The sequence below is a fragment of the Papio anubis genome, chromosome 13, assembly GCF_008728515.1.
Source record: "Papio anubis isolate 15944 chromosome 13, Panubis1.0, whole genome shotgun sequence".
Taxonomy (NCBI): domain Eukaryota; kingdom Metazoa; phylum Chordata; class Mammalia; order Primates; family Cercopithecidae; genus Papio; species Papio anubis.
The window spans coordinates 103,206,617-103,226,779 of record NC_044988.1 but is presented as its reverse complement, the minus strand read 5'-3'; the positions used below and the strand labels follow the sequence as shown (position 1 = coordinate 103,226,779).

Here is a 20,163-nt window from a genome sequence, read left to right as displayed (position 1 = left end):
AGTGTTGACTCTCATCTAGAATGGTCTGGAAGGACTTCCGTGTCCAGGGCAAGGTCTATAGAGGCTGCAGAATTAAGTACCCCACTGGCCAGTCACGGCGTCTTGCCAGAAACGATTAAGGCAGAAACTGGCCTTGGGCCTCTTTATTAGTTACCTAAGAGGAGTGTGAGGTGTGCCTTCTGGTCCCAGACGACCCTCCCTGCCGCCCCAAGGGAAACAGTGACCCATAGAAAGGAAGGGCAGGGAGAGGGCACACGTGGAGGAGGGGCCTGTGGGGTGTCTGTCTGCTCCCCAGCGTCAGGGCTGAGCTGCTTCTCTGCCCGGGGGGCTGGGAGAGGTGGCCGCCTCCAGCCTCAGGAGCACTTTTTCTGCGTAAGAAACCAGCTCCTGGAAGGAGGAAGCAGGCGGGTCAGTTTTCATGGACAGTCCCCGGGTCCAGGAGCAGTTACTCATGTGACTCAATCCAGTAGTCGTGGACAGGAAGCTCTGGAGAGGTCTGATGACCCCTCCTGTTGAAGACTGACTGTGGCCCAGTCATAGAGACAGGATAATGGGCAGGCGGGAGAGCAGTCTTGAAAACTATACATGTGGAGATCAAGGTCAGTTCCATGCAATCATCTGTTCCAGGCCCCCGGACGCAGTGCACCCCGGCTGGGGGCTTCCACCTGGAGGGAGGCCTGGTTTGCTGAAGGCACTGCTGTCACTCACCAGGCTGGAGGTGAAGCGCTCCTTGATCTCCTGGACCAGGGCCTTCATACTGCTGGACACCAGCTCCGGCAGGATCTCCTCTGCGGGTGGAGCAAGGAGGTCCTGAGGCCAGAGCCCCTCCTGTGCCCCTTGCCAGGAGCCCCAGAAGGACGAGGGTGGGTCACAGTCCCCCTTGGGCTTGGCATGCACAGAGCCACCTTGCAGTTCTGGAGCCCCATGCGTCCCCCTCAGCCAGGACAACCCCTAGTGTTTAGGAGATGCCAAATGTGTGGGAAGTTTGAGAGGGCTGAGAAGTGGGGTTGAGCCCATCTTCTGTGCGCTCCTTCCCTGTCAGTTACAGGGGGAGCGGGCACCCCTGACCACTGGGCTCTAGGGCATGTGATGCGAGAAGGGGTTCTCACCGTAGGAAGCCAAGTGGACCAGCAGCATGCCCACGTTCTCCACCACCTCTGGGTCATCCTTGTGGAGCTGGTAGGTCTCCTTGACGAGGCTGAGGCCACTGCCGCCCTCCTCCTGCACCACCACCTTGAAGGCCGCCAGCTCTGGGGGATGGGTGAGAGTGAGTTCATGCCCCGCTGTTCCCCTGAAAGGGAAGAGCCTTCTGCCCAGGATGGGATGGTACCCCAGAGCTCACACACAGGGGGCTGGGATAGGACAAGAGACCCAGGAGGCCCCATCAGCTTGGGCGGACCAGCAGGATGGCATGGGCTGAATAGGGTCACACAAGAACAGAGGAGGCAGCCCCCCAAGAGCCAAAGGAGTCGTTGTCACTCTCTGAGGAAGGTTGGGTAGTACAGAGGTCGAGACCATGAGCCCAGTCGCTAGGCACCAGCTGGGGTCTGGGCCGGGCCCCAGGTGCTCTCCGAAGGACTGTGCTGTGGGTTGAGCCTCGGTTGTGCTGTGCTCAGCACCAGGCCCAGCCTGTCTTGCTGAGTAACAGGCAGGGTTTGTGTTGTGGGGAATTGGAGACGCCGACTCCAGAGCTGTTTTGATCAGTCATGGTGTGCCTGCATGTTGGGAAACGTGCAGATGTGACGTGTTTATGGACAGAGAGAGGGTCACAGGGTAGCATAATGCAGAGGTAGAATTCATCAAGCGTGCATAGAAGTCTTGATGGTGATTTCTGGATGGTTGGACTTTACATCGTTTTAAATTTATTTTCCTTTTTGATTTGTTGCTTCTGTTTTTTGGTTTGTGGCACCTGGCAGATATAACTGATGGAGGCTGATTCTTGTCCCCACCTGTAGGTGGCAGCCTCGTCCTGTCCCCAGGCTCACCTGACACTTCCACCAGGCTGGCCAGTCCCCGGTAGGCATTGTTCACCAGCAGGACTCTGTTCTGGCACAGCCGGATGCTTTGCAGGAGCAGCGCCACCACTTGTTCAAACTGCTGCTCCTTGATGCAGCCTGCGGAAAGGGGCCAGGCTGCCTTGTACCTGCTGTGTGCGCGAGGCCCACGGCTCCCAGCCCCAGGGGCCCAGGGCGCCCACCCAGCTCACCCAGTAGGGACAGCAGCCAGAAGACTCCGCAGCTGGCTTCTGCCATTTCCCCATCCGCAGGGTAGGTGGCCAACACCTGGCTGATGAGGTCCGGGACCTTCTCCAAAGGGGCCTTGTTCACAATGATACCTGGAACCAGGACAGGGATGGAAGGGGACACCCAGGCCTTGGTTGTGTGCAGGGGGGCCTTCCACCCCCAATCTGCTGCCTTCCTCCAACTAAGGACAAGAACAGAAATGGGGTGGGAGAGGTCAGCTGTCCTCAGACAGTTGCGGGGATTAGCCCAGGAGAGGCTTGGAGAATCCCACACTTTGGGTGCTGGCAGGGTTGTTGGGTTTCCTGGGCTTTCCATGGTTTGGAGCCCTCTTTTTCCTGGGGCACTGGAGTGCCAAGATGGTACGCTGTCCCCTGGAACCAGGACTGCCTGGAAAATTCCAGGACGTTTCCCTGGGCAGGAGGCACTTAAAACTGAGGGGTCTGCCCATTGGGCAAGAAGTCCTGAAGCCTGGCCTCTGCCAGAAGGCCTTTCCTCCCCCACCTTCTCTCTCTCTGCTCCTTGATTTTCTTCTGTTGCAGGCTCTCAGAAGAGCCTTTCCCATACCGTGGCTGTCGTGCTTCGGGGACAGGACATGGAGGTCCTCAGAGGCTGTCAGGGGTAGTTGGGGAGCGACTGGGGAAGGGCTCCCAGCCCCAGTGGGACAGCAGGAGGAGGGCCCCTCACCATCCAGCAGGAGGGCCCAGAGCAGGCCCAGGCCACTGACGCAGACGTCCCTGCTTTCGAGGGAGCTGTTGAGGTGCTCCAGGATGTGCTCCAGCAGCCCGGCGTTCTGCAGCTCCTCTGACACTGACTCTGACTCTGACTCTGACTCTGTGGGTGGGCCAGAATGAGGGCCCCAGGGCCCCTCCCTCCAGGGAGCCTTCCCGCCTTTGTTGTCCTTGGGCACTGCAGTCCCATTTGACCTGCAATCTGGGGGGTGCCTGCTCTGGGCCAAGTCATGTGCACTCAACGGAGCCCTGAACAGGAGGACATGGGACTGGCCCCAGAGGAGTCTGTCCATCTCGTGGGCCACCAGTCCCAATAGCTGCCATCCTACTACCAGGCTGGGTCTGACCTCTGTAGCTTCCCATCCAGGGGTCCTGGCCCTGCCTCCTGGGCCCACAGAGCCGGACTGTGCCTTCCAGGATGGAACCGTGATGGGGCCCTATCCTGGTAGGATGAACTAACATCCATTTTGCCTAATGGTTCCATTTGACATCTATTCCTAGTGCCTCCTTTCACTCCCAAAAGTGAGATCAATTGTGTATGGTCAGCTATCCAGTCTATGCAGTAAAGAGGGTGCTGGGACCCAGCCCTGACCCCCGCTGCTTGGGATTCCTGGCGGCTGTCCTTAGGCTCTCTCAAGGCCCAGCTTCCTGTTGGGGAGAACAGTGCCCACCCGATTTGTGGGTGAGGCTGTGAACGCTCTGTGTGGCCCTCTCCTTCCCACAGTCCTGGCTGGTGGCTTCGGAAGCCTACTGGGCCCTATGGAATGGAGACAGGGCATTTGCCCTCCAGCCTCCCAGAAGGGGCAGGAAGTGTGGCAAATAGATGTAATTGGTGTGAAGCCCACAGCCGCGCCTGGCATGTCTGTAGAGGGAACCAGTGACTTCAAGAGTGGAAGCTTGTCATCAAGATGGAAAAGGATGCGACCAGCATTTGGGGTGACCAAATGAAGATAGCCAAATGCCACTGTGCATCTCAGGAGGAGGCCCAGCACTGTCCTGTCCAACCCACCTGTACCCCAAACCAACCCTTCCCGAGACCCCTGGGAAGGGCTATCCTGGAGTGTGGGTGGGGCACGAGGTGGCTGGCAGACACACCCTGGGTTGTGGTGATGGCGAGCAGGCTGTAGACCAAGACAAGGAGCGAGTCCTCCTCGGGGTAGCTCCAAAGAGCACTCAGCACGGCGGAGGTGATGGCTTGGTTACAGAGAGCCTTGGCTTCCGGGTGGTGCACCATCGCTGCTCGGGCCAGAGGAAGACGCCTGGGGTTAGCCCCACAGCTGGGGCGTGGGACGAGACACACAAGGCTCACAGGCTGGGGGATAGCATCTCTACTTTGCATGAGATGCAAGGTCTGAGATGCAAGGTCTTTGCAAGGAAAGCAAGGTCTGCCTTGTTCTCCTGGCCTAGAGCAGGCCTCCGTGAATCCGTGTGCCCTAATGGAGTGAAGGGCTGGAGGGGAGCCCTGCCTGGCCAGGCCACCCATCCTGGTCCATGGGAGCCGGCCAGGCAGCAGTGAACACAATTTCAACGTTGTATGGAACTCCAAACTTCAACAGTGAAACTGGAAAGGTGGGCGGGCATGGTGGCTCATGCCTGTAATCCCAGCACTTTGGGAGGCTGAGGTGGGTGGATCACGACATCAGGAGTTCAAGACCAGCCTGACTGACATGGCGAAACACGTCTCTACTAAAAATACAAAAATTAGCCAGGTGTTGTGGTGGGTGCCTGTAGTCCCAGCCACTCAGGAGGCTGAGGCACGAAAATCGCTTGAACCCAGGAGGGGAGGTTGCAGTGAACCGAGATCGTGCCACTGCACTCCGGCCTGGGTGACGAGCAAAACTCCATCTCAAAAAAAAAAAACTAGAAAGGTAACTAAATACTTCTTGTTTAAAAAAAAAATCATGAAAGCTAATTCAACTTTTTTAACAACCCAGGTCTCATAGGAGGCTCGGACTGTCAGCTCCAGCGTCTTCCATCAGGGCAGTGAAATCAACTCAGCACTGTCCTACCAGCCCCCTTCAGAGGATGCAACCCATCCTCCCTGAGGGCCACTCCAGAGGACCTTGTGTCCAGCTCCTCGCTTCATAGCTGGGAAACTGGCGGGAGCAGCAGGAACTTGTCCAGGGCAACAGAGCAGGCAAAAGGCAGACGTGGGTGGGATCCACATCTCTAGGCTCCTGGCCTATGCCCTCTGCCATCCAGGATGGGGTCCAATGGGCACAGGATGGTATGGACTGTCCAGAGGGTCAGATGCCAACCAGGTAACAGGTGGGGACGGAGCTAGGCCACCAAGAGTGTCTCCCCCATCTGGCCTGGCCCTGGCATCCACCTTGGCCTAGAAGGTGCAGCAGCAGGGAGCAGGGCATGGATTCCCCCAACCCACCCGGCCCGGTGCCCACCTTGGCGCAGGAGGCACAGCTGCAGGAAGCAGCGCACAGCCTCCCTGACCCCACCTGGCCTGGTTTGGCACCCACCTTGGCCCAGGAGGTGCAGCAGCAGGGAGCAGGCACACAGCTGGATGTCAAGGACCCTGTCATGCAGCTGCATGGTCGTGACCACCACCTCCACCAGCTCCGGGCACCACGGCAGACCTGGCAGGGTGGGCGGCACAGGGGAGATTCATTTTGGGCCAGGTCAGGGGCGTTTAGAGCAGACCAGGGCCCCCAGAGGCTGGTGGGAGCCTGCAGGGCCCTAGGTGGATGAATAGAAGGGGGAAGGACAATGAGGATTAGTGCTAGGTCCGTGGACTGCATGCCATGTCTGCCACGGGTACATGTTCTGTGCTGCCCACAGCCCTGTGAAGTGGCCCCTCCCAGGACTGCCCTCCTTGTGCAGATGAGGAACCTGGGGTCAGTGGGATGAAAGCACCTGCTCTTCAGCAGTTTAGAACCAGCCAGTCTACTCCAGAGCCCTTGGCTGCAACTGCCTCGAGGGTGGGTGTGGGTGGGCTCCATCCACCCTGCCACTGTGCCAGGAACTGTTGTGGGCTGGGGACTGGGTGAGGGGCAGTGGCCAGGCAGCCATCCCTCCACTGTAGGCTCATGAGAGCAACAAGGATGAAGTCCTGGCACCCGGAGTGCGGAGCAAAGCAAGTGCCCCTCCCCACCTTTTTTTTTTTTTTTGGGGGGACAGAGTCTCACTCTGTCACCCAGGCTTTTCTGTGGCATCATCTCGGCTCACCACAACCTCCCCCTCCTGGGTTCAAGCGATTCTCCTGCCTCAGTCTCCTGAGTAGCTGAGATTACAGGCATGCGCCACCACATCTGGCTAATTTTTGTATTTTTAGTTGAGACAGGGTTTCACCATGTTGGCCAGGCTGGTCTTGAACTCGTGATCTCAAGTGATCCGCCCACCTCAGCCTCCGAAAGTGCTGGGATTTCAGGCATGAGTCACTGTGCTCAGCTGCAAGCCCATTTCTAAGCAAGACTTGGAGGGAGGTGTGGTTCCGGGTGCTGGGAAAGACCGAGCCTTTGGGATGGGGCCCAAAAGCTTCCCTAGTTTCCCCAGGGAGGCAAAATCTGTCTTCCCAGGGACTCTGTCCTGGTCACAGCTGAGCTACAAAAGGGGTCAAAGAGGAGGAGGGGAGGGAGGGAATGGTAAATTAGGCCCATATGAGGGCTCTGCCACCTACTCGAAGGTCAGGGCTGGGCCTTGTCATCTCTGAGGCCTGAGCCACTGCAACAAACCTCAGTGGATTCCTAATCCAGGTCTGATGGATAGATGGACGGATGGATAAATGGATGGACGGATGGATGGATGGATGGATGGATGGATGGATGGATGGAGGGATGTGTGAAGGTAATGTTCAGGCAGGTGAAAAAGGTTGAACGATTTTATGAAAGTATGTTTTGACACAAATGTTTTAAAAATTGGCCAGGCACGGTGTCTCATGCCTGTAATCCCAACACTTTGGAAGGCTGAGACAGGCAGATCACTTGAGATCAGGCATTTTGAGACCAGCCTGGCCAACATAGTGAAACCACCTCTCTACTAAAAATACAAAAAATTAGCCGGGTGTGGTGGTATGCACCTGTAGTCCCAGCTACTTGGGAGGCTGAGGCAGGAGAATCACTTGAACCCAGGAGGCGGAGGTTCAGTGAGCCAAGATCACACCACTGCACTCCAGCCTGGGGGATAGAGCAAGACCCTGTCTCAAAAAAAAAAAAAACAAAAAAAACAAAAAAACCACTGCTTTTCCCAACACTCTCCATGAATAAGCAGTAACAACCTTTTTGAATTTGGTTTTGTTTTCTGAGACAGGGTCTTCTAGGCTGGAGTGCGGCGGCGCAAGCGTATCTCACTATAGCCTCGATTCCCTGGGCTCCAGCAATCCTCCTGCCTTAGCCTCCAGAGCAGCTGGGACAACAGACCTGTGTCACCACACCTGGCTAATTTTTTTTATTTTCTGTAGAAACAGGCTCTCCCTTTGTTGCCCAGGCTGGCCTCGAACCCCTGGGCTCAAGCAGTCCTCCCGCCTTGGCTCCTCAAGGTGTTGGGATTACAGGCATGAGCCACTGTGCCAGGCCATGCATTCTTAATAGGTGGGCAAGTTGCTGTATCTATGAAAATTTAAAGTATTCACACCCTTGAACATTTACGAATCTGTGCTACAGAAACATAAGCGCACAGATACATATATACCAGGGTGTCTGTTCCAGTATCATTCATAACAGTGGAAACTGAGAGACAACTCACATACCCCTCATAGAGACAGTGGGGTACATGGGATGTCTATGGCTCCATTAAAATCATGTGAGGGCTGCTACGCCACCCATTCCCCTTCTCTGCTGCCTTCCCCAGGCGGATAGCAGAGACACAGGACACTTCTGGGGACACATGCACACCTCCACGCTGCACTAAAGCACTGGCAAGGAAAGCCCAGGGTGAGGGCCAGCCCCAGCTCCCCGCAGGCCGGACCATAGCTTCTGCCCCTAGGGGAGCAGCTGGGAAAGAGGTGCAGGGTGAGGCCTACCTAGCTGATCTGCAGGCATTTTCAGAAGCCTCCTCATGGCCCTGAACTGGACTTCGGGCCAGCCAGAGAAGTTCTGCATGACCTCTGCAGGGACAGGAAGGCAGGGGAGGGACCTTTCTGAGGACCAGGGCCTCAGGGCCCTGTCTCTCGGCACCACACTGGCCTGGCTGCTGTGTGTGCATCCCCTCCTCGGATCTACAGGTTCAGGATGAGAGGGAGGGGCTGTTACCATCCCCACTTTACAGATGAGGCCACTGAGACCAAGCGACTTTTCCTTGATAGAACCCAAGTCTCTGTCTTGGAGCACACAAATAGTGGAGCGCACTTCCGCTCATCCCGGGCACATAGGAGGCACACAGGAAGTGCGCACTTCTGCTCATCCCGGGCACATAGGAGGCACACAGGAAGTGGTGCTGTGTGAGGAAGACGCCCCGGGACCACTGTGTGCCACCCAGGCTGTGGAAGCAAAAGCAGAGGGTTGTGGGAGGCGCGGGCAGTGACTAGGCCACTGAACTACATAGAGGATTTGTGTAGCAGGAGTGGAGGGAAAACAGGTGGGGGCCAGGCTTTGGAGAGGAACTTTGTGTTATAGGTAGTTGGGAGCTATGGAGGGTATTTGAGCAGAGTGGTGTCCTGGGCAGTGTGTAGGGATGGATGGAGGGAAACTGTTCCTACCCACTGGTCGTGCGTGTGGAGCAAGGCCAGGGGCATAAATAATGAACCCTCTGGAACTAAACAACAGGATGCCAAGGCCATGGACAGGAGCTGTGTGTCCCCAGCATCACATCACCTAAAATGCTGGCCACGTTGCCTTCTAACAGCATGTCGGTGATGGACGCAGGCACCGTCTCCCGGTACAGGGTCAGAGAGATGCATGACGACTTGAAGGAGCCGCTCACGAAGGTGATGTGCACCACGTCCCTAGCAGAGGAGCAGAGAGGGCTGAGTAACCCAGCAGCGCCCCCTGCCGCCTCCCCGTGGGGCTCTCCCTCTGCCTCCGGCTCCGGGCTGCCCATCGGTGCGGATGCTGGACACTGACCTCACTGTTTTGGGATCCATTTGGCAGGGTCTCTCATAGTGTTCCCAGTGTGTCCGGCAAGCACCCCAGTAATTCCACACCCAGGGAAGTACTCCACGGAGGCACGGCCTCAGCTCATAGAGCTGGGGGACAGTTCCAGGCCCTGGCACTTTTGCCCTTGTGGTCCCCTGCCTCCATGGAAACATGAAAACCCAGATTTTACAACTGCATTGGCATAAAGATGGATATGACTCAGGCTGGATTCCTTGCTATAGTGTTGGGGTTTTTGTTTGTTTGGTTTTTGTTCGTTTTTTTTTTGTTTGTTTGTTTGTTTTTTGAGATGGAGTTTCACTCTTGTCGCCCAGGCTGGAGTGCCGTGGCACGATCTCGGCTCATTGCAACCTCCGCCTCCCGGGTTCAAGCAATTCTCCTGCCTCAGCCTCCCGAGCAGCTGGGACCACAGGCGCCCGCCACCGCGCGCGGCTAATTTTTTTTCTATTTTTAGTAGAGACGGGGTTTCATTCTGTTGGCCAGGCCAGTCTCGAACACCTGACCTCAAGTGATCCACCCACCTCGGCCTCCCAAAGTGCTGGGATTACAGGCGTGAGCCACCGTGCCTGGCCTGGATTCTTTTTTATTTTTGAGATGGAGTCTCGCTCTGTCGCCCAGGCTGGAGTGCAGTGGCGCGATCTTGGCTCACTGCAACCTCTGCCTCCCGGGCTCGAGCGATCCTCCTGCCTCAGCCTCCCCAGTAGCTGGGAACACAGGCAGGCACCACTATACCCAGCTAATTTTTTTGTATTTTTAGTAGAGACAAGGATTTCGCCATGTTACCCGGGCTACACTCGAACTCCTGAGCTCAACTGATCTGCCCGCCTCGGCCTCCCAAAGTGCTGGGATCATAGGCACGAACCACTGCACCCGGCCAGTGTTATGCATTTACTTTTGTCTTCTGATTTTAAAATAAGTTAGAATGAAAATTTTAAAGGTGACCACTGTCTTTAGGAATTTTTTTTTTAACGTAGAATGAAAATTTTTTTCTGGGACCCTAAAAGTGTCGTGGGTCCTGGAGGCTGTGCCTCCTGTGCCTTCTGGGAGTCCGTCTGCTCCCTTCAGAGAGGTGCATTCCGGATCACTCGACGCAGCACGGTTTGGAAGCGCCAGAACTGGGAAACGCCCAGCAGTGCAGGGATAATCAGGGCGTCTGTGATGGAGTTCTTTGAGGTGTTACAAAGCCAACTAGTTGTGTTTGTATTAGGGTGGAGAGATGTTGAAAGATAAATCCATAGGTTAAAATAAACCCCGACCCTGAGCTCACTTTATCGTTATTCGATCCGAGGGGTCGATCTGGAGCATCCCGGGCAGAAGATTCCCGAAGGTTTCTGCATCCGGGATCTGCTTCTCCTCCATTGTCTTCAGGATGGTCTCCAGGCTGCCCGGGCTCTGGCGGAGGGACTTCCGCAGATACATGGCTTCTGTGCTCTGCACGGAGAGAGGACAGCTCTGTGCATTACCTTAAGTAAATGGAAACTAGGCCCCAGCATGGGCAGAGGGCGACTAGGGACCAAGAAATCCAGGAGGAGACCAGGGAGATCCAGGTGTGGCCACTGCCTACAAGAATGCCCAGAGACCCCAGGGGCCCTGAGCTCTTCCATAAGAAGAAATGGAGTTTCGGAGAAGCCAGCGGGTTGTCTCCCAGGGTAGAGTCCTGCCAAGAAGCCCCCTGATCTAGACCCAGCCAGTAAGACAGCATGCCCATTTCACAGAGTGTGAGCGTGTCCAGGGTCACGCTCCAGGATGTCACACAGCCTCCATAGTGGGAAGGCTCTCATTTCCCTGGGAGTCTTCCAAAGGAAGGGAGTGGCAAGGTGCTTCTCAGAGGTGGAGTCTGGGGGTCTGGGAGAGCATGAGGAACCTGGGCCCAGTCAGGTGTCTGTCCTTTCTGGGGACCTCGGTGCCTGCAGGTGGTGCTGCGGAGAAGGGGAGCTTCCTTGTTTGGGGCATGGCAGGCCTTCCCCACTTTCTCTTCTGCATATAGAGGGTAGGAAGCAACAGGCTGGACTTCCCTGCCTCCCTGCAGCCAGAGTGACCTCGGAGTGCTCACGGGGCCAGTGGGGCCCTCTGCCTCCCCTCCTTCCTGCCCACAGGCTGTGGCCATGGTGCAGGAGCCCCAGCAGGGATGAGAGAAAGAGCTACGTGCTAAGGATGTGCAGGAGGAGAGAAGGCGCCTCCACACTAGCCTGGGGCTTGTGCATGAGGCAGCCAGGTGTGTTCAGGCCCACGCTGGGTTTCCGTTGCTTACAACTCCGTGCAGCCTTCATGCTCACAAGGGCACCTGAACTTGGCTTTTTTCCATTAAGAGTCAGTGACACCACCTGGAGGGCTGCTGCGAGGGTCGCGTGGGATGGTCTGAATATTACCACTGCTGTCATCCTGCTAGAGCCCAGCAGGTGCTGCACATGCTGGGGGGTTCTGAGGAAGGCAGGCCCCCCACAGGTGGAGGAGGAGGCTCTGTGCAGCCTGCAGGGAGCCAGGGGAAGGGATGCGGAGGGGAGGCAGGGTGAGGCCAAGCCTTCTCCCCAGGCCTGGGTGCATGGGGAGCAGCATGTGGGGTATGGGGGAGGGAGGGCGGCTCACATCCATGAAGGAGCAGCTGGTCATGTCCAGAATGATGCAGCCCAGGGACCAGATGTCTGATTTCTGGCTGAAGGAGAAGTTGAGGGCTTCAGGGGCCATCCAGGACTTATGAAAGGGGTCTGTTGGTAAGAGCAAGGTGGGATCCCTGAGTCCTTCGCTCCTTGGGGGCAGGGGCTTGACAGAGTCATCCTGCCTAGCATTGTATCCCCTGTGGTGGCCCCTCACAGGCAGCTTGAAACACAACATGAGCCCTGCAGCTCCTCTTCTCAGAAGAGGTGGAGAATATTAACTGTGGGGAGGAAGAGGCCCCAGTCAGCAGGAGCTTTGCGTTAATCTGGAGCCACTGAAGCTATCCATCTTGGCGGGTGCCCACCAGGTTGGCCCGTAGGGGTGGTGTGTCTGTGTGCCCAAGATGGCTGTAGAAGGAGATGGAAGAGGCACGTGCCAAGAAACTGTGCACCCCTCTAAACTTCTTGCCCCTTCTAAATGTCAGGGACCTTTGGGGGTGCTACAGCTGCTCCTGGCCCTTACTTTCTCTAAACTGGAACCCCAGGCAGGGAGGCAAAAGAGCAGACTCTTCTGAGTCCATCAGTCCCTGGTTGGCCTCAGGCAGCCCCTCCTTCTCTGGACCTCCATTCCCCAGCCCAACAGTAAAGAGTTTATGCTCCAAGGGACGCAGCCACCAAGCACTCCAATAGGTCAACAACCACTCCTAGTTCACCACCCATCCATCCACACATACTCCCATCCATCCATCCATCCATCCACCCACCCATCCACTCACCCACCTACCCACTCATTCACTCACTCACCCACCCATCCATCCATCTACACACCCACCCATCTACCCACACACCCACCCATCCATCCATTCATCCATACACTCCCCACTCCACTCCACACATCCATCCAATACACACCCTAGATCCATCCATCTACCCACCTATCCCAGGCTCCACCCACCACTCCATCCACTTCACCACGGTATTCATCGCTCATACTCACCACTCCATCCAATTCCATCCATCTAGCTAGACGTATCATCACCTATTCCATACTCCATCACCCACCATCCATCCATCTACATACCCACCCATCTACCCACACACCCACCCATCCATCCATTCATCCATACACCCACCCACCCCCACCCACACATCCATCCACACACACCCCATCCATCCATCCATCCATCCATCCATCCATCCACCCAATTCCACTCCATCCGATCCATCCACCCACCATCCCTCCCCTTTGTGACTGCGGATTCTCCAGCCTGATGCTGTGCTGCTGGGTGGTCAAAGGCTCAGCAGGGCCCACTCAGACAACACCGGCGCCACGACAGGCAGCCTGGTCTCTCTTCCTGGCAGGGCTGTTGCCTCCTTCCTTTCCATGAACTCTAGAGCAGCCCGCCTGGCTAGCGCACACCCCATGCAGCTGTGCGCAGGCAATATTTTGAGACCACTTGGAAGGGCCTCTTTTGAGCCCGGGAGGAGGTCTGGAAGGTCCCCATCCTATCCTGGCTGCACTGGCCCAGTGCACCTTTCTCCCCAGATCCCAGTTTCCACGGTACCTGGCACCCGAAAGGGCCTCAGTGCCTTTTCTCCCGAAGCAGCCCACCAGTCCAGGGAGGTCAGGGGCCCCATCCACCTGTGGACGATGTCCAAATGGTGCAGGTATTCCAGCGCGTCCAGCACCTGGCCCAGCACATTCTGCATCCACTGGGGGAGAAGCAGGGGGTGCCAGGATGGGAGGGGGAGCCCCTGTGCTCGGGGCATGACCTGAGCAGCCAGCAGGATGGTGGTGTTTTCTCTCCCCTGCCTTGGAGACAGGCTCAGCCAGCCAAGCCTGTGGGTGAGTGAGTGCTCAGTGTGGTGGCTCTCCAGATGGTAAAGCCGCGGCGGCAGCCAGGACTCTGAGTTTCCAGACTCCACACTGCTGTCTCTATACCAGAGACCCCGGGTGCTGCAGGGCCCCATCCCACTCCACCCCCAGTGCCCACGCCCCACACACTTGCCGGGAGCTGGAGGCAGATGGGCCTTGCGGGTATGGGAGGGGTGGAAGCCTTCAGTGCCTACAGGAGCTCGTTCCTCTAAGTCATTCTAATGAAAAGAACCCTGTGAGAGAATGCTGGGAGTGTTCGGCGTCAGAGACAAGCTCCATCGGGTACCCAGGGCGGTGGTTCTGAAGCTGGGCTCCTAGGGTCCCTGGATTCAGGGCCACCCTGCGGTGTCAGAGAGGGGCTGAAGGGGCAGGACGTGAGCATCCTCCCACTCTCCCCAGTTAGAGTAGGTCTGCTGCACTTACTGGGTTTCTGGGAACATTTCGTGTTTTAAGGGCTTCACTCAAAGTCTGAAACCCACTTCGGGCCTGCCTCTGAGGCCCACGGTAAGAGAAGAGCTGTGTGCCCCGAAGAGCCCCTCAGGGGCACATGCTCCCACCAAACACAGTTCTCAGGGTGAAAGCAGGCAGCATTCTTCTGGGGGAGATGAAACATCGCTAAGGCAAAAACGCACTCAAACCGGTGAACCGGTGTGAGAGTATCTTCATGACCTTGGAGCACAAAAGGCTTCCTAAACTCCAAAGGCACTAACCATAAGAGACAGCATTGGGAAAGCGAACTTCATTACAGTTAGGACTTTCTGTCATCAAAAGACATCATTAAGAAAGTGAACTGGTCGGGCGCGGTGGCTCACGCCTGTAATTCCAGCACTTTGGGAGGCTGAGGCGAGGCGGATCACTTGAGGTAAGGAGTTCGAGACCAGCCTGGGCAACATAGTAAAACCTTGTCTCTACTAATAATACAAAAATTAGCTGGGTGTGATGGTGGGCACCTTTAGTCCCAGGTACTTGGGAGGCTGAGGCAGGAGAATCACTGGAACCGGGAGGCGAAGGTTGCAGTGAGCCGAGATCGTGCATTGTACTCCAGCCTGGGCGACAGAGTGAGACTCCATCTCAACAACGACAACAACAAGACTGACACAGTGAAGCGCTGGCCGCCATGTGGACTGGGAATGCTCACAGCGTGTGAGAGTAAACATGGGGCCAACCAAACCACGTTCGAAATCTGTTTGGAGCATCTACCAAAGCTACACACACACCTATTCTACGAACCAATAATTCCACTCCCAGGTATTCGTCCCAGAAAAGTGAGTGCCTTCCAGCAATGCTCATAGCAGCCTTATTCACAATAGCCCCAAACTGGAAGCAGCCCAAATGCTTATCCACACAAGACTAGGGAAACAGCCTGCAGCGAGGCCAGGTGCTTATCCACACAAGACTAGGGAACCAGCCTGCCGGGAAGCCAGGCAGCAGAGTGGCAGCAAGCAATGAGCATAGATGATTTGCGGGTGCATGCAGCAGCTGAGGGAAGGAGACCAGACAGGAGCGTGCGGCATGCCGGAGGAGTCCATTGACGTGAACTTCAGGGACTGACTGGCAGAACCATCTGGAATCATGGTCACCGACTGGGAACCTTCTGTGGTTAGGAACGCCTTCTGCCTGATCTGGGTAGAAGTTGTATGAGTGCATCAAACTGTGCACTTAAGATCTGAACGCGTCCTAGGGTGCAATGCCTCGAGGCATACATTTAAGAAAAAAACAAGGCTGGACTCCATGGTGCCTGCCTTCCTGCTGTCACTTTGTAGCCCCGAGCTGCAGGGCCTGTGTCACAGGTCTAGGTGGCCCCCAGGCCTGGTGCCCAGAGGATCTTACCTTAGAGTCAATGATTTCCTTTGCCTTCCTCTTATCCTCAATGACCTCCTGGAAGCTGAGCTTGTTGAACTCCATCACCAGGCAGAGGTACAGAGAAGAGATCTGCTGAGACAGGAAGCCCTTATCCAGGGGATGCCCAGGACCCCATGCTTCTATAGGCTCGCCTGCTCCAGGGCCTCCCTGCACTCAGCTGCCATCCGCAGTGGTCATGGGAGCACTGCCCACTGGAGGAGGCTACAAGCCCCTCCTGCCCCACCTTCAGTTTCCTCTCTCTCCTCTCCCCATTCCCAGGCCCCACCCCCACTCCACACTCCATCCACACCAAGCTACTTGGACTTTCCCGAAAGCTGCACTTGTCCCCTGGCCACTGCACACCTGGACCCCTCTGCCTGGACCACTACCTACCCCCTTCATGGGGATAACTACTCACCCTTTAGGGCTCAGCTCAGATCCATTTCCTCTGAGGAGCCGGACCTAGCCAGAGCCCCAGCAGACCGGGTCAGGGCCCCCAGTTCTGTGCTCCCTCCCACAGGGAAATGTCCTCTTGGCTTCTCTGCACCCTCCTTCAGAGCATCAGTGGTGCTCAGAAAAATCTCTGGGAGTGCATGCCGTGAGGTCCCCTCCCTGAGACCCAGCTGGAGCAGAAGGAGCATGTGAGGGGCCTTTCCTACTCAGACCCGGGATTGTTGGCCCCAGGTGGGAACGCCAGTGTGGACGTCTCATGCAGGCTGGCGCCCGGCAGAAGGCTTCTCGGCCTCTCTTTACCTCCAGCACCCCTTGTGCCTTCTCAGCCTCCCGCTGTCTGCCTCAGACACATTGGAAGTGACTGGAAAGCTCCAGGCTCCTTGTAAAGACAAGAAGTCATCCAGCCTACAGGACCCGGCGGCCGGACCTGAGTCTCTGTCCCCAGTCAGCTGTTTACTAGCTTTGTGGCCTTGGAGAGCTCCTAAACCAGAGCCCTAGGCCCCATCAGGAGCACAGGGACCGTGCTTCCTGCCCTGCAGCCCTCCTGGCACGTGCTGACGGATGTGGTGGCTGGTCTAAGCTGCACCGGGGCTGCAGGAGGAAGGGGCGCACAGGCCCAGGACAGCACTTGCGTCGGGTGGCTGTGGAGACGGGGGTCAACTAGCTCCTTCCATGAAAGTAGAAACTCTGTCATCAGAGGCACAGGCTCACCAGGACAAGCTCGGTGGCTGTGTGCAGAGCCCGAGAATCAGGCCCACCTCGCCTGGCCCTCTGACTTGGTCACGTACTAGCTGGGTAAACTGGAGCAACTTGTTTCTGTTAGCCTCTGTCTCTTCTTCTGTCAAATGGGTTGAGAACCCCTCCTGGCCAGGCATGGTGGCTCAAGCCTATAATCCCAGCACTTTGGGAAGCTGAGGCGGGTGGATCACTTAAGGTCAGGAGTTCGACGCTAGCCTGGTCAATATGGTGAAACCCCCGCCTCTATTAAAAGGAGGTACCCAGCTGGGCTGCCATGGCACGCACCTGTAATCCCAGCTACTTGGGAGGCTGAGGCAAGAGAATCGCTTGAACCCGGGAGGCAGACGTTGCAGTGAGCCAAGATCATGCCATTGCACTCCAGCCCGGGGGACAAGAGCAAGACTTTGTCTCAAAAAAAGAAAAAACTCAATGAGGTTGTTAATTCTACAAGACCATGCACGGAAAGCCCCCAGCATGGTACCTGGCCCCGGTGAGTGTCAGGTCAGCTATGGCCACATTTAGAGTCACTGCCATTGCCACACCTAGCCATTCTGACGTGGGGGTGGGATGCAGCTCTGGGCTCACTCGGGGTTTGGTCCCACAGCGCACTCACGCTGGGCGGCTGGAGCCTCAGACGTCAGCTCTGACCCACCTCCCCATTCCACGTGATGAACAGCTCCCGGTACACAGAGATGTGGGCGTGCCGCAGCTTCAGCAGTGGCATCAGCTGCCAGGATGAGAGCACAGGAAACGGAGAAGTCAGCGCCTCTTCACGCCTTTCTCAGCTCGGGCTTCTCTGTCACACATTCCAAGAAACATGCAAGCCTCGGGCTCTGAGCTGGGCCGGGGAGCGGGCTCAGGGAGGCTGCACGGTGGTTAGGAGCCAGGCAGTCCGATGTGAGTCCTGTCTCCAGCATGTGCTGGCTGTGCTGGGCGACTGGGCCTCATATTGTCATCTGAAAATGGGGGTCCCAGTGGAATCTGCCTCACAGGGATGCCACGGGGACTGAGTGAGCTGTGGCAGGCAGTGCCAGGAAGGTGGGGATCAGCCACAGCCAGGGCTGGCTGGAGGAGGTGGTGCAGCCACCGGGAGGTGGGCCCACGGAGAGGTCCCAGTGCCCCCTGCCCTGGCGGAAAGTGCTTTGAAACATGCCCAAACAGGAGCAGACAGGGCTGCCTTAGAGACGTGGAGCCAGACAGACAACTGCTTGTGGTGGAAGGTTGGGTGTGAAAGGAGCTGGCCTAGTGGGCCGTGGAATTGAATCGGCAACGGGAAAAGCCATGGTGGCGTGGGGCTCTGGGTGGGCCCCCATGCTCTTTCTTCCCATTTGTTACCGAGTAGCCTGGGCCCACCACTGTGCTTCAGTCACACTATACACTGAATAATGTTTGCTGGCCAAGCTGCAGAGCCAGCAATTCCAGAAGACAAACAAGTGACCATGAGATAGGAAGGGACACCTTCAAGCTCGTGGGAAATTCAAGAAACACAAAAAAAGGCTACTCAGAGGCTTTGCCAATCAAACCGAAGTGCAGCTGTTATCGCTATTATTGTAAATGACTATGTTACTGCTGGGCAGCTCTGAATGGTAGAATGAAGGATAATTTACATTTGCTTTGTTAAACAATTCTGGTACGGGCGTGGTGGTACATGCCTGTACCCCAGCACTTTGAAGGCCGAGGTGGGAGGATTGCTTGATCCCAGAAGTTCAAAATTAGCCTGGGCAAAATGGTGAGACTCCATTGTTATTAAAGAAAAAAAAAGGTAAAAGTAAAAGAAAACCCAATTCTGTATTTAAAAAATTTTCTTCTGTAATTAATAATTTTATATTGAAGAAAAAATATTTAAAAAACAGTTATTGGTAGATTAACCTAGGGACCTGGCCAATATTTATTTATTTTTGAGACGAAGTTTTGCTCTATTGCCCAGGGTGGAATATAATGGTGTGATCTCGGCTCATTGCAACCTCCGCCTCCCAGGTTCAAGCGATTCTCCCGCCTCAACCTCCCAAAGTAGCTGGGATTACAGGCACTCACCACCATGCCCAGCTAATTTTTTTGTATTTTTAGTTGAGATGGGGTTTCCCCATGTTGGCTAGGCTGGTCTTGAATTCCTGACCTCAGGTGATCCACCCGCCTCGGCCTCCCAAAGTGCTGGGATTACAAGCGTGAGCCACTGTGTGCAGCCCAATATTTAAACTTTATGTTCTCTGGGAATATATGTTCTAAGTTGTTGGCACCTGCATTTAGCAGTGAGTGTTTGGGGCATGGCCTCCCTTCACGACCTGGGGCTGCTGGCTTCACAGCTGAGGCAAAACTGGTGCTGATGCTCTATCCCTCCCTCCAGCCTTCCCTTTACCCAGGCACTCAACAAGAAGGTACAGAACACAGCCCGTGTATGCTCCATTGAGCTCTTCCAGAGGGGAAACCACCCTGAGAGTTACCTCCTCCAGGGCCTGACTGGCTTCATGGTCATCCATGCATTCCACCTGCAAGGGCACAAGAGCATGAGCTTAATAAACATGTAGCAAATCATCTCCATCATCACCACCATCACCACCACCACCATGACCATTACCATCATCACCACAACCACCACCTCCACCACACCATCGCCATCATTACCACAACCACAACCATCACCACCATCACTGTCACCATCACCACCATCATCAATTCCATCCACTGCCATCCATCCATCCACCATTCATCCATCCATCCATCCACCATCCATTAATCCATCCACCATCCATTCATTCATCCATCCACCATCCATCCATCCATCCACCATTCCACCATCCATCCACCATCATGCGTTGACCACCACCGCCCCACCGTTGCCATCGTCCATCATCCTGCACCACCATCCACCACTATCCATCCGCCGTCGTTAGCATCGTCGTTGCCACTGGTGCCACCGTCACCATCCACCATCTGTCCGCCGTCATCCATGCACCACCACCACCGTGCCATCATCCATCCCGTCATCCATAAATCACTTAAATCCTGCCTATCCGCCGTTGTTGCTGTCCTTGCGGCGTGCGTCCTGCATCGTTGCGTCGTCCATCCGCCGTCGTCGCCGCCGTTACCGCCAAATCATCCGTCACCCACCGCCATCCGCCATCATCACCGCCGTCATCCGCCGCCATCCGCCATGTTCGCCATCCGCCATCCCTGCATCCTGCGCAAATGTCATAAATCATCCGCCGTCGTCGTCACAAATCACCATTGCCGTCATCCATCACTATCCGCCAGTCGCCGTTCGCCGCTTTCATCGTCTGCATCATGACCAAATCGTCGTTGCCACCATCATCACTTAAATCCGCCATCGCCGCCATCGCCGTTATCCGCCGTCGCACCACCACCATTATACCGCAAATCATCAGATCGCCACCGCAAATCACCATGGTCAGCAATCCGTTGCCATAAGGTATTAACGTCACCAAATCATAAATCATCATAAATCGTGCCGTCATCATAAATCGCCGCCGTCGTCGTCGCATGCCAAATCGTCGTCCGCGCCATTGCCAAATCATCATCGCCACCGCCATCACCGTCACCGCTATCATCACTTATTCATAATAAATCGTTGCCGAGGTCATGCCATAAATCATCCGACGTCGTCGCACCGATCGTCGCCGCGTCGTCAGA

At 56.0% G+C, this 20,163-nt stretch overlaps 1 protein-coding gene across 1 annotated transcript in view; it reads right to left on the bottom strand.

Annotated features, from left to right (window-relative positions):
• Positions 1-115: 115 nt before the first annotated feature.
• The window catches only part of STKLD1 (serine/threonine kinase like domain containing 1), a 29,016-nt gene continuing 8,968 nt past the window's right edge, over positions 116-20,163 (bottom strand). The window contains exons 3-17 of the mRNA XM_031654776.1: positions 18,957-19,001; positions 17,168-17,242; positions 15,313-15,414; positions 13,219-13,319; positions 11,599-11,758; positions 10,280-10,443; positions 8,734-8,864; positions 7,944-8,027; positions 5,446-5,562; positions 4,067-4,207; positions 2,928-3,074; positions 2,207-2,335; positions 1,986-2,114; positions 1,110-1,250; positions 116-788 (exon numbers count right to left, since the gene is read on the bottom strand). Of these exons, the coding sequence (XP_031510636.1) occupies positions 601-788; positions 1,110-1,250; positions 1,986-2,114; positions 2,207-2,335; positions 2,928-3,074; positions 4,067-4,207; positions 5,446-5,562; positions 7,944-8,027; positions 8,734-8,864; positions 10,280-10,443; positions 11,599-11,758; positions 13,219-13,319; positions 15,313-15,414; positions 17,168-17,242; positions 18,957-19,001 (1,854 nt within the window). The 3' untranslated portion in view covers positions 116-600. The remainder of the gene's footprint in view (positions 789-1,109; positions 1,251-1,985; positions 2,115-2,206; positions 2,336-2,927; positions 3,075-4,066; positions 4,208-5,445; positions 5,563-7,943; positions 8,028-8,733; positions 8,865-10,279; positions 10,444-11,598; positions 11,759-13,218; positions 13,320-15,312; positions 15,415-17,167; positions 17,243-18,956; positions 19,002-20,163) is intronic.